Source organism: Rissa tridactyla, chromosome 8 (genome assembly GCF_028500815.1).
Source record: "Rissa tridactyla isolate bRisTri1 chromosome 8, bRisTri1.patW.cur.20221130, whole genome shotgun sequence".
NCBI classification, from domain to species: Eukaryota; Metazoa; Chordata; class Aves; order Charadriiformes; family Laridae; genus Rissa; species Rissa tridactyla.
Genome location: NC_071473.1, coordinates 17,509,327 through 17,528,338, shown reverse-complemented (window position 1 = coordinate 17,528,338; position 19,012 = coordinate 17,509,327). Strand labels below are relative to the sequence as shown.

Here is a 19,012-nt window from a genome sequence, read left to right as displayed (position 1 = left end):
GTTTTTGCTTGAACACCAATTTTAAGTTAAACAGCCCCAAGGGCTTGGTGCAAATTCTCTGGGCCGGCCACCCACAGATTAAAGGATTTGTTTTTACTATGTGTTAAGCGTCCCTGAGCCCTGTCACAGCAAACACTCTTCTCCTCCAGCCAAACCCTCGATGCTCGAGCCTCGCACCGTACAGCTGATATTTGCAGGCGTTAACGGGGCTCATACTTGCCTCAAACGTGACAAAGTCATCAAACTCATCAGGACAGGCCGGGGCTTCCTCCTCGGGGGTATATCCCATATCATACAACTGGCTGTCGGGATCTGCAGAGGAAAACACAAAAAAGAAAGAGAATCACCAAAAGGCAACGCGCACCCTCAAACGAAGGGCAGAAGGACAAGAACTCGCTCTTGCACGCACCGGTGCCTTCAGCTTTCAGAAAGGACCTCTGCTCCCAGGCGTCCCACCACCTCCTCGGCTGGAAGGCAGCTGGGACGGTTGCTCCCTGGCAGAGGTCCTAAAAGGTTCCTTGCTGCTCCAATGGGACTAGTACCTGGATCCATCCCTACCCCGCCATGGTCTCCGCTCCTTTTCCTGGTTTCTTCCCTATCTCCGTTTCCTGCATCCTCTTATTCTTCTCCCAGAAGGCTTTAATCCTGCTGTGGGCAGGGAATACATTAGATCTATGTGTGACAGCCAACTACCATGGGAACCGCAGGGAAAGCAGGCTGCACCAAAGCTTTTATCATCTACTGCTCCTCCTGTGGCCAGCCACATCAGGAGCCACCCTCCCAGGGGGACAGGGAAATAGGAGGCTTTCAAGGAGATTTCTTAAAAAAAAAAATAAAAAAAAATATATATATATATTACTCCTCCCACCCCCAAAGACCCATCTGCAGCAGAGCGGATCGGCATTTCTCCGACCCCATCAACCGAGGAAGGGAGTGTAAATTCCCCGTGCTCCCCCCAAGCAACAGCTAATGCCCGATCCAGCACACGACCTAGATCACAGGCTGGAAACACCAAATCAAGATCAGATGCTGCAGTCCCAAAATAAATAGCAGGCTCAAAACCACACGCCTTGGAGCTGCAAGCGTTGCGGCACTAGGTTTGTCTGCTGTCGGTAAACTTGGCCGGGGCAGAGGGAGTCATTCCGTCAGTGCTCTGAGGAAAGCCGGGCAATCATTTGGATTTGGGGAGGGATAGGCTTTGCTTTTACGGCTGCTCGAGGCAGAAGATGGGAGCAGAGGTACAAAAGCGGGGTCTGCTTTCTGCGTCCTGCGGACTGGTGGCTTCCCAGCAGGCTGGCAGCATAGCCAGGCTCAAGTCCAAACCAAAGGGGCACCTAAGTCGCATAGGGCTTTGTCAGAGCTGAGTGGCACGACTACCCAGACGGGATGGGACGCAGCCCCTCTCTAAGGGTATAGCCCTTATCTAGTCCCAGCCAGGGCTCCCGCTTTGAGTCCACCTCCAGATACCAAAAAAATGCCATTTTTCCTTAAGGGATCTGTAGGGCTAGTATAAAGTCAAGGGATTAAGGCACAGGACAAGGAGTCAGCTTTGCAGCAACATCCCTCCCACCCAAACACCCTTCCCCCAAGCGCCTCTTTCGTCTCACCATTAAATCCAAACACGGTATCTCCCCAGGAGATACTGGAGCCACCGACCCGATGGGTACCGGCAGCCCACGGGGCTGGGAGAAGCTGAGCACGTGGCACGGAGAAATGGGCCCTCCCCTAACCTGGGTCTGGGGCTCCCAGGGGTTAGACTGTAAATCCAACCCAGGAATAAGCCAAATTGCTCTTCCAGAAACCTGTGCTCTACAGTAAGCACACGGTGGGGTCACGGCTTCGTCGGATGAAAGGTGCTCTTGTTGGAGATTTATGGCTTCAATATCCCGCTGCTCTGCCTGCTCCCGGCACCGGTGCTGCCATAAGCTGCGCTTCCAGCTGCCGGGGCTGGCTGTAACCCCGAGCAAGGCAGCGAGACACACATGAAAACGCTGCTGCCCTAGCACGTCGCTGGAGGCAAGGCAGCCTCAGGCCACCTCCTGCTCTAATGAATGCGTTTAGCGCTGAAGTATCTTAAGGCTGTATTGTCCCTCTCCTCAGATGGTCCCCCGTCCTCACCTGCACGGCTCCATCCGCGGGTCTGAGCCTACAACGGAGTTTTCCCACTAGTTATCCCTGTCTCTATTCCAACATTTGAGAGCCTCCTCGGTGACAGCAGGGAGGACCGAGGGGATGGGGACAGTGTCCTGCTTGCTACAAAGCCACGGGAGCACCCGAGAGTGGGTTTCACCAAAAGGAGCCTCTGCCCGCTTCTGGGAAAACCAAACAGTGCTCCTGAACATGTCACATCATGGAAACAGAGGGGACAGCCAGCCACGTCTCTTGCCGACTGCGGACCGCAGGCAATGGCCACCTCCAGAGGCGGCCGTGACGTGCACGGGAGCATCCAAAGAGCCAGCCCAGCTGATGGGGACACAGGCTGCAGGCACGCTGCCCTGGTCCTGTGCCCAGCCAGGGCTCTGCCCCACGGCACGTCCCACCCAGCGCAAGCCCCGGTGACAGCTCTGCTCTCCACAGCCCCCCAGCATGCCCCCGCCACAGCCCAAAGGCTCCATCTGCAGCACATCCAAATCCCAGAGCCGATGGTGGTGAGGCTCCAGCCCAACAGCCCAACAGCTTCCAGTGCTTCCAGTTGCCTGATCTCACACCTCCACCAGCATGGCTGGGCAAGCCAACCAGCCCCACCGGTGCCCACACTGCAAGGCCATCTCCAGGGCTGCTGGTGGCACCCTGCGGCAGCCCAGGGAACCGCAGAGCACCCCAAAGGCGGCAGAGCCAAGCACAGGCTGCTCCCTTCTGCTTATTCCCACATCATTTCTTTTCCTCCCCCTCCGAGTAGACACACAAAAGCTTCCTGCTTTTCTACAGACACAGATAAAGATATTTATTCTGCTCATTCCTTCCGAAGGGACTTGAAAAGGGAGGATTTAGAGTCAAGCAAAGGCTTCCAGTTCCCTTCGGAAGCAGGGGTATAAAGCGCGGGCAGACAACGCCCAAGCAGCTCCCCAACATCAGCTGCCTCCAGCACAGCTCTTGCCCAAACCGCGTGCTCCTGGAGCCTCCCCAGCCCTTCGGGTGTTTCTTGGTGTAGGGGCGAACGTGAGACCGGTTCTTCCATCTGTCTGCAGAGCACACAGCCCAAAGAGGGGGTCTCTGCCCAGGCAAAGCTTATTTTCACAGCAAGCTCCACTGCAAAAAGCAAGGAAAGACCATTTGAGAGGTCACCTGCCCCCTCGCTGGTGGTGTGGCCAGCGGAAGCTGTGCCCAGGAGACAGCACTCCATGCTTCCACCTCCCCATACTCCACGGCAGAGAGCAAAGACAAATATCGCCACAAAGGTTGACTTTTTCTGCTCGATTTATTCCCTCCCCCACCCGAAAAAGCCATATGGTGCTTTGTGTATAGGGAGAGTTGCCATGGAGAGCTTGTCTGCAAGTCTTCCAGCACAATAGGCTGCATTAAGCTTTCAAATTCCTGTCCGAAAGAGCCAAAAAAAAACCCCTCAAGAGACCGTTGCTGCTCAACTGGCACTCCCTACGCGAGGAGCACCGTCCTCCATGTGTAGAATGAGAGCTGAAGGGCTCCGCTACCTGCTTTTCCCCACCGCACCACGGTGGCCATGGGCCACCAGCAGTAGCACTGCACAACCCTGGTGCAGCAGCACATGGTGAGCACATACGCGCAAATTCCCTCTGCTCTCCACCTTGGGCCTCAAAGCCAACTCCCAGCTGATGGGATTCTCTCCTTCGCATCCCCTTCTCCACTCCCCTTGCACTGTAAAACACATTTTCATCTCTTACACCCATCCCTGATTTCACTTGACCTCTTTCCTTCCTTTTCTTCGATGCGGTCAGCACTGTTGGAGTCACCTCTTTCCAACGCTGCTCAAAATCGCAGCTTTTTCCCAGAGATAAGGATCTCATAGAATCACAGAATGGTTTGGGTTGGAAGGGACCTTAAAGATCACCCAGTGCCACCCCTTGCCCTGGGCAGGGACATCTCCCACCAGCCCCAGTTTCTCCAAGCCCCGTCCAACCTGGCCTTGAACATTTCCATGGAAGGGGCATCCACAACTTCTCTGGGCAACCTAACGTCATTAGGGTCTCCTTTTTGTCCTCACATCCCTGTCTTTGCGACCAGCTTCTCTTGTGGTTTCAGCTCTATCCAACACTCCCACCGCTAGTCCCATTACTTCCACACACAGCCAAAAATCTCAAAGCTAAAAAAATAAAATAAAAATAAAAAAAAAAAATTGGGCTCTAAGAGACCCTGCAGGGAGCCTTACTGCCCAACAACCTCCCCGCAAAGAGGCTGTAAGCTATACGCTAGGTCTTTTTCCCCAAATTAATTGCACTAATTCATTTGACCGGAATACGCGGGCAGGGTACCAGGCATCTGGATAAAGCTTCAGTTAAATTATTGCGGCAGCACAGTTTTACCAGGGTAACGCGGCCAACGTAGAATTTACACAAGGAATTGTAACCAGTAAAAACAGGCACAAAGCTTCCTGTCGCCCAGCATGTGCTCAAGCAAACCCCACTGAGAAGACCACCTTCCCAGCTTACACCGCTTGGGAGATGGAGGTTTGCCTTCAAAAAAGCCTTTCTGCAAGTCTTGTCAGTCACAGCACTTCCTTTTCCCCCCAGGCGTTTGATTCTCGGCTTTCCCCAGTGCTGCCCCGTTTCTTTCTAGAGCAGGGCAGGTTTAGATGAGACGTTAGGAAGAAGTTCTTTACACTGAGGGTGGTGAGACACTGGCCCAGGTTCCCAGAGAGGTGGTGGAGGCCCCATCCCTGGAGACATTCAAGGCCAGGCTTGATGAGGCTCTAAGCAACCTGATCTAGTTGAAGATGTCCCTGCTGACTGCAGGGGGGTTGGACTAGATGGCCTTCAGAGGTCCCTTCCAACCCAACACATTCTATGAGTCTATGTTTCTCGCTGCCTTATGGCTCTGCACTATATCCTGAATCTCCCCCTATTCTTAAGATCTCCTGATTCCTCCCAGTGTTTAAAAAAACCCATAAATCGTTGTCCAAACTATGTAAAGCTTCTGATGAGGACCATTTCTCCAAACACACCTATGTGTTCGCCCACTGACTGTCTGTGCAATAGGAACCTGGGCTTTTCAAGAAGCTCAGGACAACACAGAGCTACAGCAACAGAAGTCCCGGGGTAGAGAAAGCTCCTGAAATAGATTCTAAAAACTGCTTTCAGAAGACAGGATTTCAGTGAAAAGGCACCTTGAGTGAAGAGCTGTGGGTACAGTAGTGACACAGGTCAGAAACAGAGCCAGTTTTATCGGCTTCATATAGGAATGACCTAGAAAAACAGAGCCTTTCAGAAGTATTTAAGTCATCTGCCAACACACACTCCGCATACCGCTGCGAGCCACAGAGCCACAAACTCAAAGCGATTCCAACAGTATGGATTATGTGCAGCTAACAGACCTGAATTATTCAGCACAGGAATAAGGCTGGGAACCTGCCTGAATGGCACAAAACAAAACAGACACCCCACACCCCCCTCAAAATAAGGCAAGACGAAGTTATGGTTGGCTTAAGAGGGGACAACTGCTATAAACTGACCTCCCTTACCAGGTACGCTGCTTGAAAGCAAGGTGGCAAAAGGTGTACAGCCAAGTATTAAACATTTACAGGCATTTAGGAGGATGTTACATCCAAAGCAAAGAGATGGAGAGGAAGCCACTGTCCGGTGTTTCCAGGGGCAGCTCAGGGTCTCCGGCTTTCACCGAAGCTCACGCACCCTTGCGGTGTTAGTCCCAGCAGGATAAAGCTAGCACCCACCCAACCATCCAACTTTTGTTTTCCATGAGCGATCCAGGAGTATGATTGTAGTCTGACGGTCATGCACAAAGTGGCAGCACTGGTCAGAGCTGGAAAGAGAAGCCTTCTGCTATCTGCTTCTCCTGTAACCCAACCCGTTGACGCCGCCAGAGATGAGACATCGGGCCAGGAGCCACGTAGTGAAGACTATCAGTTTACGACCCAAAATTACACGAAGGGAAATAACCGAGTGGCAAGCCCAGGCTCCCAAGGAAGCAGTGCCAGAATTAAGGTTGCTTACGCAACCCTCATCTGAGCCCCTCTCAGCTAATGCGCTTTAGCACTCCTTCATTTCTTGAATATCACTGCTCACGGATTGGTACTTATCACATATTCTTTTGATCCTCTTCACACAGTGCGGGCCCTCAAGCTTTGTTTAGACACACCACTGAAAGGCATAGTGAGAAGAATTAGCTTCACGGTATCCAAGCATTTTGGAAGCACAAATCTAGCTGCCTTCACTTCATCTCGGAGACGAGATGAGCACTGCTGCCTCCGCTACGGTGACACAGATGGATCAGAGACAGGAAGCCACCACTAACACGTGGGATTCGGTATTGAGTTGAACACACGAGTCCTCATTTTTAATTTTCTCAGCAATTTGAGCTGTCTTCAGTGCACGCTAGTCAACGAGACCAGCTCAAATTCCTCCAGACATGTGTCAGCCTGGAACAAAGGCTCACTGCTGGAGGAGTGAGAAACGAGGAACGGGTTTGTGGCCACCAGCAAGTGGTTCAGAGCCACTTCATGACGTACAAGCAGAAAAGACCGAGAGACTGAGCCTCTAAAATAGCACAAGCTGCCCTGGCGAGGAGACCTCCTGATGTCCTCCGTCTCCTTCTCTCTAGATTCTACTCTCAACAAGTCTATATTTCAGGAAACAAAGCTGGATTTTGCAGCCAAGAGCTTTATTCCCCGTTCTGTGAAGAGACTGAGGCAGAACCTCTTGAAAGAGCGCACAAAACTATGCAAACAATAGAACATCCTCATTTAGCTTCCCAGAGAACCCTCAACATAGGCACAACCTTTGGGACATCCATTAGCCGGTCTCTTGTCAAGTGTTTAAGTACAGGCAAGTGGAAACTCTTCTAGATGCTCCGCATCCAGATTCATTCGGGCAGGAGCAGGCAGAAGACAAGTGGCACCTCTTAGATACGATGGATCCACCAGCTAAATAAAAGCAAAGAGAAGGCTGGCTCGGGAGCCTGGATGCACCAGAGCTTTTGAAATACCAGATAACGGAACCAAAGCTGTTTCTCAGCTCACTCATTAGAGGCCCCTTGAATCAGCTGGGGCACTGGCTGGATGGCACCGTCCCGCCACGAAGCATTTCAGCCTCCAGCTCAAAGCTCCCACATGGAGAAATCAAGACAACAGTTAAAACCAGTTGAGTCCTCCCCAGCTCACAGCTTCCAGTCCTGTGCCTGAGAAACGTATTTACCTTCCAGCGTAGCTAAACATCGTTTTTAACGCAATGCCCGTGTGAACGCAGGCACAGCTGGCCTGCAGGATGGCCAGGATGCCAGCATTAAAAGAAGCCCTCAACGCCTATAGCACTTACAAATCATAACAGACAGACATTAGTATTTGTCAGTCAGCACTTGCAGGTCTTTCTTGCCATTTCTGTCCCCCCACCAGCCACACCACGAGCTGAGGACACCTAATGCAAAGCTGATGCTAAAAGCCTTTTCAAAGCCGTCATAGAACCACAGAATGGTTTGGGTTGGAAGGGACCTTAAAGGCCACCCAGTGCCACCCCCTGCCCTGGGCAGGGACACCTCCCACCACACCAGGTTGCTCCAAGCCCCCTCCAACCTGCCCTTGAACACCTCCAGGGATGGGGCAGCCACAGCTTCTCTGGGCAGCCTGGGACAGGGGCTCACCACCCTCACAGCAAAGAATTTCTTCCTCAGATCTCACCTAAATCTCCCCTTTTCCAGTTTAAACCTGTTCCCCCTTGTCCCACGGCTCCCCTCCCTGATCCAGAGTCCCTCCCCAGCTTTCCTGGAGCCCCTTTAGGGACTGGAAGGGGCTCCAAGGTCTCCCCGGAGCCTTCTCTTCTCCAGGCTGAACCCCCCCAGCTCTCTCGGCCTGTCCTCACAGCAGAGGGGCTCCAGCCCTCCCAGCATCTCTGGGGCCTCCTCTGGCCCCGCTCCAACAGCTCCGTGTCCTTCTTGTGCCGAGGACTCCAGAGCTGCAGCAGCACTCCAGGTGGGGCCTCACCAGAGTGGAGTAAAGGCGTAAAAGCCAAGTCTGGCAAGTCATTTGGATCAGAACCTGCCTTTGGGCAACACGTGGTCTTAGGGAGAACTGCAAGGCTGGCCAACAACTGTATGGACACCTTCTACTCCAGCCAAGGCTCTGACTTCAAAAGGTAAGTCGCAAAACCATCAGTAAAAACCAAATACAGTTATTTATAAAGCAGGCAAGTATGAAATCAGAGGCCAGGTCCCGCCCAGAATTCAGCCTGAGTTTAGGGGGAAACTAAGGAAAGAAAATACGTTAGAGAAGAAGAGGCATTAAACTACACCTGCAGGGAGAATTCCTCCCAACATGGCATTTCACAGTTCTGAGCCGTCTCTTAGAAGCGATGGCTGTGTTGCTCAAAAATATCCTGCCTGTTAACAACAAGTGTCAAGGAGCCAGGTTGCCCTCCTGCTGCTGGCCACAGCAGAGCTGTTGGGAGTCCCTGTCCTCCAAAGTCCCTTGAAAGCTATGCAGATTAACAGGAAAATGCTCCTGAAGGCTCACGTGATTGAATACCCTTTGCTTTTTCTCCCCCCAACTCTCAACATTGCCAAAAAATCCCTTTTAAGGGATCAATGAATGAGAGGGGAGCTGTACTTTTTAAAGTGCTTTTGTTCCAGCTGCCTTCTGAAAAAGAAACAGTGCACAAAGGAGAACAAAGTAATGGAGGAGGGTGCTATAAGCTTGGGGTTTAATCCTTTTTCCAGCGTAACATTTGCCAAAGTGAGGAGGACGGTGTCAGAGACATCGCCCAGGTTGACAGCCCTTCCCTTCGAGACAACGCCAATAAATGAGTGACTTAATGCAGCACTCCAAAGCCACGAGCTATGCAATGCAGGTACCAGCAGGGATCATCAGCACTTAGAATCATAGAACCATAGGGTTGGAAGGGACCTCTGGAGATCATCTAGTCCAACCCCCTGCCAGAGCAGGGTCACCCAGAGCAGGTGGCACAGGAACGCGTCCAGGCGGGTTTGGAATGTCTCCAGAGACGGAGACTCCACCACCTCTCTGGGCAGCCTGTGCCAGGGCTCTGCCACCCTCGCAGGAAAGAAGTTCCTCCTCATGGTTAGGTGGAACTTCCCGTGTTCCAGTTTGTGCCCGTTACACCCCTTGTCCTGTCCCTGGGCACCACTGAAAAGAGCCTGGCCCCATCCTCCTGACACCCACCCTTTCAGTATTTATAAGCGTTGATAAGGTCCCCCCTCAGTCGTCTTTTTTCCAGACTGAAGACACCCAAATCCCTCAGCCTTTCTTCATCAGAGAGATGTTCCAGTCCCCTCAGCATCTTGGTAGCCCTTTGCTGTCCCCTCTCCAGCAGTTCCCTGTCCTTCTTGAACTGGGGAGCCCAGAACTGGACACAGCGCTCCAGATGTGGCCTCCCCAGGGCAGAGCAGAGGGGGAGGATGACCTTCCTCGGTCTTCAGCCACACTCTTCTTGATGCACCCCAGGATGCCATTGGCCTTCTTGGCCACAAGGGCACATTGCTGGCTCATAGTCATGCTTCATTCAAAGCTGACTGATTACTAGGGCTATAAACTCTTATTAAAACCCATTCGGACAGTTTTCAAAGGTTTTGGTAACATTTTGTTGGCTAGAAGAGAATCCACCACCATCGCTTGTGCCTGACCCCTCTCCTGCAGATGAAGGACAGCTGAGGAACACCATATCAGAAGCATTAGACCTTTTCAATGCGATCTCTGAGAAGGGAATCAAGGGCCTGAGATGTTACAAACATTGCGTTGCCTTGTTCTTACCACCCGAACAGGCACATTTTTATCAGAAGTTGTTGCGTTATCTCTGCTGACCACCCTGTAAGTATTGATTGCGTTAATAAAACTACAGACAAAACAAAACAGGCTTCAAAAAGCAGCAAGCGGAGAAGCGACGGGAGCAGGCAGGTGGCTGACTCGGTACAGCTCAGCTCTCAAAGTCTCAGGAGCAGTGCGGGAGCAAAGCCACCCTCGTGTTGGGCTGCAAGGGGTGACAGTTGTCCTTCACTGCCATCCTGTGACTCTCTGATCGGTGAATTCAGCTCTGGTCACCTCGTTAGCAGGAGCCTTCCTATCTGGAGGAGAAATAAGCTGCCCAGTGGCTAGATGGATTTACAGGAGCATTCAGACTGTATGCACTTGGAAAAGATGATGATCATCAAGGAGAAAGACATCGGAGGGTGTTGTGGTTTTGGCCAAATTGTCCAATGGCCGGCAACAGATGCTCCCCCCCAGCCTCTCATGCACGGGGAGGAGGACGGGGAGAGATAAAGAGAGATTTACGCGTTTAGAAGAAACTAAACTACTTTAATAAACTATTAAGAATAAGATAAAAAGTAAAATAATGAAATAGATACAGTATATACAAACCCGTTATTAAGCTCCCAGGCTGACGTAACCCACAGGTACTGGGGAAGTCCCAGGCTGGACTCAGCCACAGGTGGGAACTGGGTTCCAGAGTTGGAGTCAGGAACACACAGATCGGGATCAAAGGCAGATGAACAGACAGGGTCCTCCTTGGACGTCAGCCATTGAAGGAAGAGAGCTGACCCTTTGACCCCTCAGCTTTTATACTGAGCATGGGGCAGATGGGATGAAATACCCCTGCTGGTCAGTTTTTGGTCCCCTGTCCTGTCCACTCCTCCCCGCAGGTGGGACCCCTCTCCGCCTTTCCGCTTCCAACCCTCTAACGGGGCAAATAACGAAGTTAGCTGACCTTGGTTGTTATAGCAATAAGTAGAAGCAAGAGCCTCTCTGCGTACCATTCCTTGGCACAAACTGTCTTACCACTCTGAGCAAACCCCTCCAGACACAACATGCTGGTAATTTCAGAGAGTTAGAAGAGGCCTAGCTAAGAAATAAAATTACTGAACAGAAAGTTGGTTCTGTTTTACCTCAAACCAGGACAGAGGGACACACGCACCAGCCCAGGAGGAATCATAGATTCATAGAATGTGTGGGGTTGGAAGGGACCTCTAAAGGCCATCTAGTCCAACCCCCCTGCAGTCAGCAGGGACATCTTCAACTAGATCAGGTTGCTCAGAGCCTCATCCAGCCTGGCCTTGAATGTCTCCAGGGATGGAGCCTCCACCACCTCTCTGGGCAACCTGGGCCAGTGTCCCACCACCCTCAGTGTAAAGAACTTCGTCCTATTGTCTCATCTAAACCTGCCCTGCTCTAGTTTAAAACCATTGCCCCTGGACACGGCTTCATGCAGAACAGGATGGAGATGAAGCGAGCCGTGGTTAGGCAGAAGACCAAGGAAAGGTTCCTCTCAACGCTGGGACGCCCACCGGAGCCAGCCCGTGCACACCCATCACAGCGGGGTTGCAATTAGCACCAATTTCCCAGCAAAGCCACATCACAGGCAGCCTCTCCTGTCTAAGAGCGAGACCAGGAAATGCTGGGAAGAAACAAGCTTTTGCCACATCAATCTGTCAGGGTGTCACAAGGGTACACTCACCACAGAGTCACGAGCCTCCAGGCCGTGACAGAGCAGAGAGAGCAGGACTCTCAGAGGAGCAAAAGTGGTAGGTGAGTAATTATCCCTTCATTAATCACGCCAGATTGACTGGATTCCTAAAGAGAAATGGTCTGACGGCTCTGGCTCGCCTCCTGGCCCAGAGGCAGGACGACGGGCTACTTATTTTCCTTTACCTAAGCTCAGGAAGCCAACCCAACCTGGTCCGTGGCCAGACATTTCTGGTGAGGATGGAGGAGACATTCCCCAGCTTCCCGGGTTGAGCCGAGCATTAATAACCCCTCGTTCCGGAGCTAAACATCCCGAACCTGAGAAATCAAAACAGGGAGGACCGAAACCAGCAGCAGCACCACCCATCTGGAGGCACCAGCCCAGCCTCCTCCCACGCGCTCCCCACACCGCGGGCTAAGCCCAGGCTCCCAAAAGCCTTCGCAGCAGCAGATGTGGAACAAAACAAGCCTACTCCCGACGTGGAAAATAAAACCCATGATGGTGAAATACTGAGACAGCAGATGGATGGATGAGAAACGTCCATTTTCTAACAGAAGTCGCCTTTGTTTTCTTTGTAGTCATCACCTCCGTAGAGGAGAGTGTGCTCAGGATCACTCCAAGGCTCTAATAAAACACTGTTTTTATGTTGACCATCTCCCCGAGAAAACAGGTAGTCCTTGCAGTGTTTTTCCTTCTCCTTTGCCAGAGAAATTAGTTTTCTTTTGGGCCTTTCATTTGCAATTTAGACTCAGGTTGCCTTTATCAGCCTTGGGTTACGGTCTGAGGGTCTAAGCAGCCACAAGCTTTACTTCATCAGGACACACGGAAGTCCGTCCACTCTGGGATTTGCTGGGATTTGCAAGAGATCTGGCTAATGCTTTCCCCCCCTCATAAGGGACAGTGTACAAATGGTGATGCTTTGGGCATTTAAACGCGGGTCAGCCGCTTGCCACGGTAGGCGAGGGGCAGCTTTGCAGTGCCATGAACTGCATTTCCCTCGGAATGTGTGTGTATTTTGAACCTGCAGCCTGTTACACTCCGTGACGGTGACCGGACGCAGCAAGATTTCTCTGGCATATGCTTCAAAATATTCATAAAGAAAGAATTCTCCAAAGGGGAGAGATGCTCGGTGCCAATCTCCCATTCCCCGGCACCCCGAGGGCTGCCGAGCCTCAGCAGCGGTTTTAGGGCAGCGTGTTTGAGCAATTCCCTGCCGTTCTCATCCCGGAGCCGTGAGGAGACCTACGGACACGCTTCCTCCGACACTTCTGCGCTTCTCCCAAAAGTAGGTCAATGCAGTATGTCATCTGCCAGGCTTTTTTTGGGAAGACACGCTCCCTGCTCAGGCATGGCGCGCATGGAGCGGGCCGGCTTCATCCCTGACGTAACCCTTCACCCAGCTGCCAAGTCAGAAAAATGAATAAAACCCATTGTTTACATAAATTAGAAGAGAAATGCAAAGCAAGAAGAGCCACGGTGAGCCAGAAGTGCTCCTCCTCCCCTAGCAGCATCTAAGTCCTTTTCCTAGCATGTTATAGCAGAAATAAATAGCGATTTAAAAGCGCCAGCGAGCAGCGGGGGCTGTGCGGTTCTGCTCGGCGCTGCTCCGGAGCTGGGCAGCGGGACAGGTTTCCCAGCTGAGGAGCATCTCCCCGCTCCCCTCAGCTGCTGCTGCTCCCGCTTTGAAGGGGAACAAGCGGTTAGTGCCGCTCGCCCAAAGCTCCCTGCTTACGCCAAGGCAGGGAGAGTCTGCAGCCGGAATTAACCTTGCTGGATCCTGGCAGATGCACGGCTGGAGATAAATAGTTTTGCGGGTGGCGTTTTTGTTCCTGGGTTCGCTTTTAAGTAGGAAATATCCTCCCTCCCAGTTGAGCCAGTTTGGAGTTATCCCTCCCAGCGCGAAAAGTATTCCAAAACAGAGGATAAGTGCGTGCACGGGGAGGGCCATGCACCGACCTCCCATTTCTCTGCTGCATTTGTGGAGGTAGTAGAGCTGCTTCCGCTGCCCCATGGCGGCTGCGGGTGAGCCGAGGACCATCCTCGTGCCCCACACCACTCTCTTCCCCCCCCCCAGCCCCTATCACCCTCCAGTTTGCTCGGCGGCAGCAATGCAGGAGCCACGGTGGGAGTACAAGCGGCTATTAAAAACCAAGCGCAGAGCACAACGCTGCATTTGCAAAGGTAGGTGCCCAGTCAAGGCTGTCTCCTTGTTCCGAGAGGTGTGATAACGAAGGACTTGGGAACAGGCCCCGAGGAAGCTTCCCCTTCGAGGCTGTGCTAGCAGCTGCACACGCTCTGCAGCACTTTGGGGTTCCTGGGAGCAGAAGACTGACTTTTCTTCTCCAAAGACGTAGCGTGATGTGGGCTGGGGGGAGAGAGCAAGCACCCAAGTGCCACCTGCCCTGAGGCTTTCTCCTGCATCCTCCCCTCACCTTGGGATGAAAGTTGGGCTGGACTCACAGCTGCTCAGTTCTTCATCTGTTTGTGCCTCCAGGCAGAGGAGCTCCGTCCCACCCCTGTCCCCTGAGCCCCAGCCTGGCACAGGAGAGTGTCTCTGTGCCCCCAGACCCTCTCCTGTTAGAGATGCCCCTGCAGGAGAGGGATGGAGAGGGACCTCAGGACACTTGGACCACAGGGTGCCACCAGAGCAGCTCACCTCCATCAAAGACTGGCACATACACTCCGAACTCCCCATCCGCTGCGAGCACCGAGAGTTCCACAATAGACAACCCTCACACATTTTCACGGGCAGGCCTGGTGGTTTCCAAGACAAGCGTTTAAGTCCCACTATTTCAAGGAAAAAACAACAAAAAAAAAAAAACCAACACACCACCCCAGTTCAGTACTTCCAAGAAAAGCTTGGTGCTCCCGGTCCCTAGCAGAAGGGGTCACAGACGACGAGCGCGTGGACTCCAAACGTCACAAGCACAGTAATGGCGCTATGGGCATCCCTCCGCACCACAGGGATGAGGAGAACTCTGATCTACAAAGAACAGCACTACAAAGAACAGCGGAGGTAGTTTTTTTTTCCCCCCGTCAAGTATACATATAAATTTTAAAGCGAGATTTAAGTCTTCGTTCCTTTCAGGGGCAGAATTAACGCTCATCTTCATAAACTCCTGATCCCAACAAGCAGTACATCTAGTACATACATATCTATACGTGCTAGAGCAGAGCAAGATGCAATGCAAAAAAATGCAGAAGACACAATCAGAGCAATTTTGGTTTTATTCTTGCTCGTGAATCAACCTTGATTTCCCATTCACGGCAGCCCCTGCACGACAGCTGTACACAACGAGGCATCTGTCCTACCTTCAGCCATCAAACGAGCTGTCTCCCTAATCGGTGACGGTTTTGCCAGGGTTAGGAACAGGCAAGATCAGCGGGGAAAGTCTTCACTGCAGCAATGCTGCAGGAATAAAGAGATCAGCAGATCCGATGCGAACGTAGGAAGTGCTCAAACCAGTGCCAGATACTCACCGAGTTTAGTCAAACGTGCACACAAGCTCTCCTTCCATCTGCTAAGCTTCAGGGAAGGCTTCCCTTTCAAAAAGCAAACGCTTTGAATATTAAATTGGGCCCGGGTACCCCCGCCGAGAAAGCGTGCTTAGATGTCAGCAGTAGCCTGTTGCAAATACGACCATATTTCCAGCATCAGTCTGGAAGAGAGACCACTGACAACGCACACAAACACAGCCTCAGAAATAATTACTGGATTGGGAATGTGTAAGGGAATGCAAGTTTTGGCTTCTGGAATTATCCCCCGTGCGAGGAAAGCTTTCATTTTGCGTAGCAAAAGCCATCTGCAATGCAGATCTTACAGAGGGGAAAGAAAAAAAAAAAAAAACACACCAAAAAAAAAAAAAAAGAGTGACACACAAACCAAATGGTGGTTTATGTTACCAGACGGAGCCAGATATCCAACACGCTCTGCACCTTCAAACGCTCTGCGGAGCCAGAGCGGATCCGTGTCACCAGGCCAGCAGCCAGCCCGGCTCTCCAGAAATTAATTGCGAGCCACCATGTGCTCTCTAGCAGACTCACATACAAGCACTAAGTGGTTGACGGGCACCCGGAGCTGTGGTCTCAGAGATGTCGTCTAAGCGCTATCAGATCCACAGGCGTCTCCGAGACGCTGGATCAGCAATTAAACGGAGCGACGGCGGGAGCGGGGAACATCGCTGCTGCCCGGGCAGCAAGGCTGGAGAGCACGACCTGCACAGGGGGTGAGCAACGTGGCATTAATTACTCGGGTTTGGCGCTGAGAACTGACGCGCTGTTCCCTCTCTTGGCTGCAAGCTTTTCAGACGTAAGGTTCACAGCCTTCGTGACAAGGGAGGGATGGGTATGGGTTTGGGGTTTTTTTTTTTTGGTGTTTTTTTTTGTTTGGTTGGTTTTTTTCTTTCAGGAAATTCCCAAGTCGGCATCCGGCTACCAGGAGCACACCAACCACTTCGGGACACGAAATGCCCACTGCAGAAAGTGCAGCCGCTGCTGCAAGGATACACCCACCAAAACCCTCCCCGGGCTGCTCTCGGGAGCCGAGCGACGCAGCCCCGCGGAGACTCGGACCCGCTCGAGTTCACGTCGCTGCCAGTTCCAATTAGCAACGGCACGGCGCTTTTACACCGGCTCTTTGCGGCAGCTTGCCAACGCCAGCCCAGCCCAAGCCCCGACCACCAGCCAGCCTTTTATTTGCCGTTCAACACCCTGCCCTGCCTCGCTTCACGATTTTCCTTCCAGCCCATCCTTTGGAAGCCCATCAAATGCCTTTGGGAAAGCTGACCGCGCTCCTCCTGCTCACTGCCTCTTGTTCAGCCCCACAGGGCTATCTCCACTGACCTGCGGCTCGCTCCTTTGGCACGGTGGCCAACTGCTGAACCGGCTAGCCCCCAAAAGCCAGCACTGCCAGGGGTCTCCCCCAGTCCCGTCCCCACCTGCTCCTGCCAGCAGCCGGCCGTTCCTGCAAACAGGAACTCGCTTATAGCTTCCAGGTTTGGGTGTTGGCTCCGGAGCTGGATTTTCCATCTTCCCAAATCCAAAGAGCTTTTAGTTGAAGCATTTGGAAAAAAAAAAAAAAAGAAAAAAAAAGTTTTGACTATTTCCATCCTCGGGCCCTCCCCTGAGCTGATGAAGGCATCTATTCCTCAGTGGATGCACTGTCTGCTCTCAATGCACAGGGGCCCCTCTGTGCAGGGATCAGAAGCCAAGGCAGGAGGGATGGAGGAGGCTGCGAGCTCCAGGAATGCACCTTCCCCTGCCTGACAGCAGTTATTTGAACCGACACCAACAGCAAACCCCTGGGTGCATGAGGGTACCTGCACAGAGCCCGTTCCTACCGGGGTTTTGTTGGGTGTTTTTGGAAGACAGATGTTACAGATGTTCAGAGCATGGTTACACGCCTTGCTCATTAATGCTTTTGAGCTCGAGTTAAGAGCACTGGTGCGCTACAAAGAGGAGACATTAAATACGTCCTACTGGATGCTGAGAGGCCTCTAGAAAACCAGGTGTCTGAAGCTTCAAAGGTTTTTAAATATCCTGACAAAGAATGGACTCTGCCTGTGAGCACATCCCGTGTTGTTTGTTTGCATCCAGCTGCAGCTGACACTACCCAGACTTCGTGTTTACCAACTACCTCCCCCTCCGGCAGCTCCTGCATCCACGACTAGAGCTGCTCCTTGGTCCAGGTACCTCGGCTTCAGGTTACAGACACCATCACACCACCCCTGTCCCATGCTCAGCTCCTTGCCATGCAAATAGAAAGGTATCTTACTCCTGGTCTGCGTTTCCTAAGTGGTTTGCATACAATACCTGTATCTTACAGGTCCCTCATGAGCTGTAGCTTCCAAGCACGATGAATGCAGCCGTCACGCTGGCTCCCTGTTTTTTCCCCCCCTGCAGGATGACTAGAAAGATGTCCCGTTGGATCTCCCTGATGGTAGCCAGGTGCAGCAGGATTCCCCCTAGCTGTGGATTCCCCAGGCATTACACACCTTAGCTGGCTTCTTTAAGCATGCTCTGTAACATCCTCCTCCAAATTATTCAAATTCAAATCATTACTGCCTCCACTACATTAGCAGCTTCTCAAGTTTTACAATCCAAGGCCCTAACATTCCACTTTTTAGAGTTATTTATCATCCCTGACTCGCTGCCAACGTTTGTTCCCCAGTTTGCCCCTCTGCTTTGCTCTTTACCTGTTGCAGGACTGGCCAGTTGTCCAGGCACCGTTCCCACTGACTTTAAAAGCAGGCAAACCACACACAGCAGGGGGGAGAAGAGTGTCCCAGCAGCCACCCCACCCCACCTCACCTCACCAGCAAGAAGAGCTGGGACCCAGCAGGGTGTGAGGAGCTGAGTCTGTCCCAGCAGGGTCTCTGAGCCTGTCTCTCTGTGCCCAAGAGCCGGCAATCCCCAGCCGTGGGGACCTGCTGCGGTCCCCATGCCACCCTGATCCTGACAAATAGCTCAGAGCTGGGCTGAGAACTGAGCCCAACCACCCGAGAGCTGCGGGCTCACCACCTCCTGCAGAGGGGAGACCCCAGGCCATCCAGACTCCACCACCCAGAGCGCTCTAATCATAATAATATATATATATATACACACACATAATGACCACATTTTCATCTTAAGTCTTCTCTTTGGGAAGGGTAGAAGATAAAGCAGCCACAACTGGCTAAAAACTCCCATGAAAGTCTCAAATCCAGCTTCTGTAGCACATTAAGTCACTTTGCTCTTTCCCCGACACAGTCAACATTACCTGGCCAGACAGAGGGTTACAGCAGGAGAGAGATGGGAATTGTTTCCCAGCAGCGGGGAGGTGCCATGGTGGCTTTCAGTGCTGTCCGAGTGGTGAAATGGTGCTTTGCTCCGCACCGAAGGCGAGCTGGAGGAGTCCTAGATCAGCGTGTTCCTCAGCCAGCGGGAACATACCCCAGAGAGCTGGCGCAGGGATAGGGCCGAGGATCCTCCCTGGACGTAAAGGCCAACTGAACACGAAAGCGGTTGTAAGGAAAGCAGCCGACGAGGCAAGTTTTGCTCATTTTGTAACTGCACCTTCAGTGTGCCAAGCTAGACCGTAAAATCTCGAGTAAAGTCACAGCTATTCTCCTACAGAGTCTCCAAGGTAGGGGGGGAGAAGGAAAGAAAAGCAGAGCGTCTTCAGAAATGACCCCTTCCCCCCGTTAAGGCAGACCCTGGGAGGTACAATCTCACATCAGGTCTCACTTCAGCGACGGGCCAAAGGACTACAGAGTACCAGGAAACGCAACAGAACCATCTCTGGCTAAAAATAGGCCAAGCTAATTAAGAAAACCTTGTTAAAAGGGCCGCCCAGCAGCAAGCATAACCTCTTCTTTCTTTACAAGGGGATGATCAATACTGACTGTCTCGGAAGCAGC

General features: G+C 52.3%; 1 protein-coding gene across 2 annotated transcripts in view; it reads right to left on the bottom strand.

Moving 5' to 3' along the window:
• The window catches only part of RAB11FIP3 (RAB11 family interacting protein 3), an 85,219-nt gene that overhangs the window by 42,457 nt on the left and 23,750 nt on the right, over nt 1-19,012 (bottom strand). For both annotated transcript variants that reach the window (XM_054211054.1, XM_054211055.1), the window contains exon 3: nt 221-312. In XM_054211054.1, the coding sequence (XP_054067029.1) occupies nt 221-312 (92 nt within the window). The remainder of the gene's footprint in view (nt 1-220; nt 313-19,012) is intronic.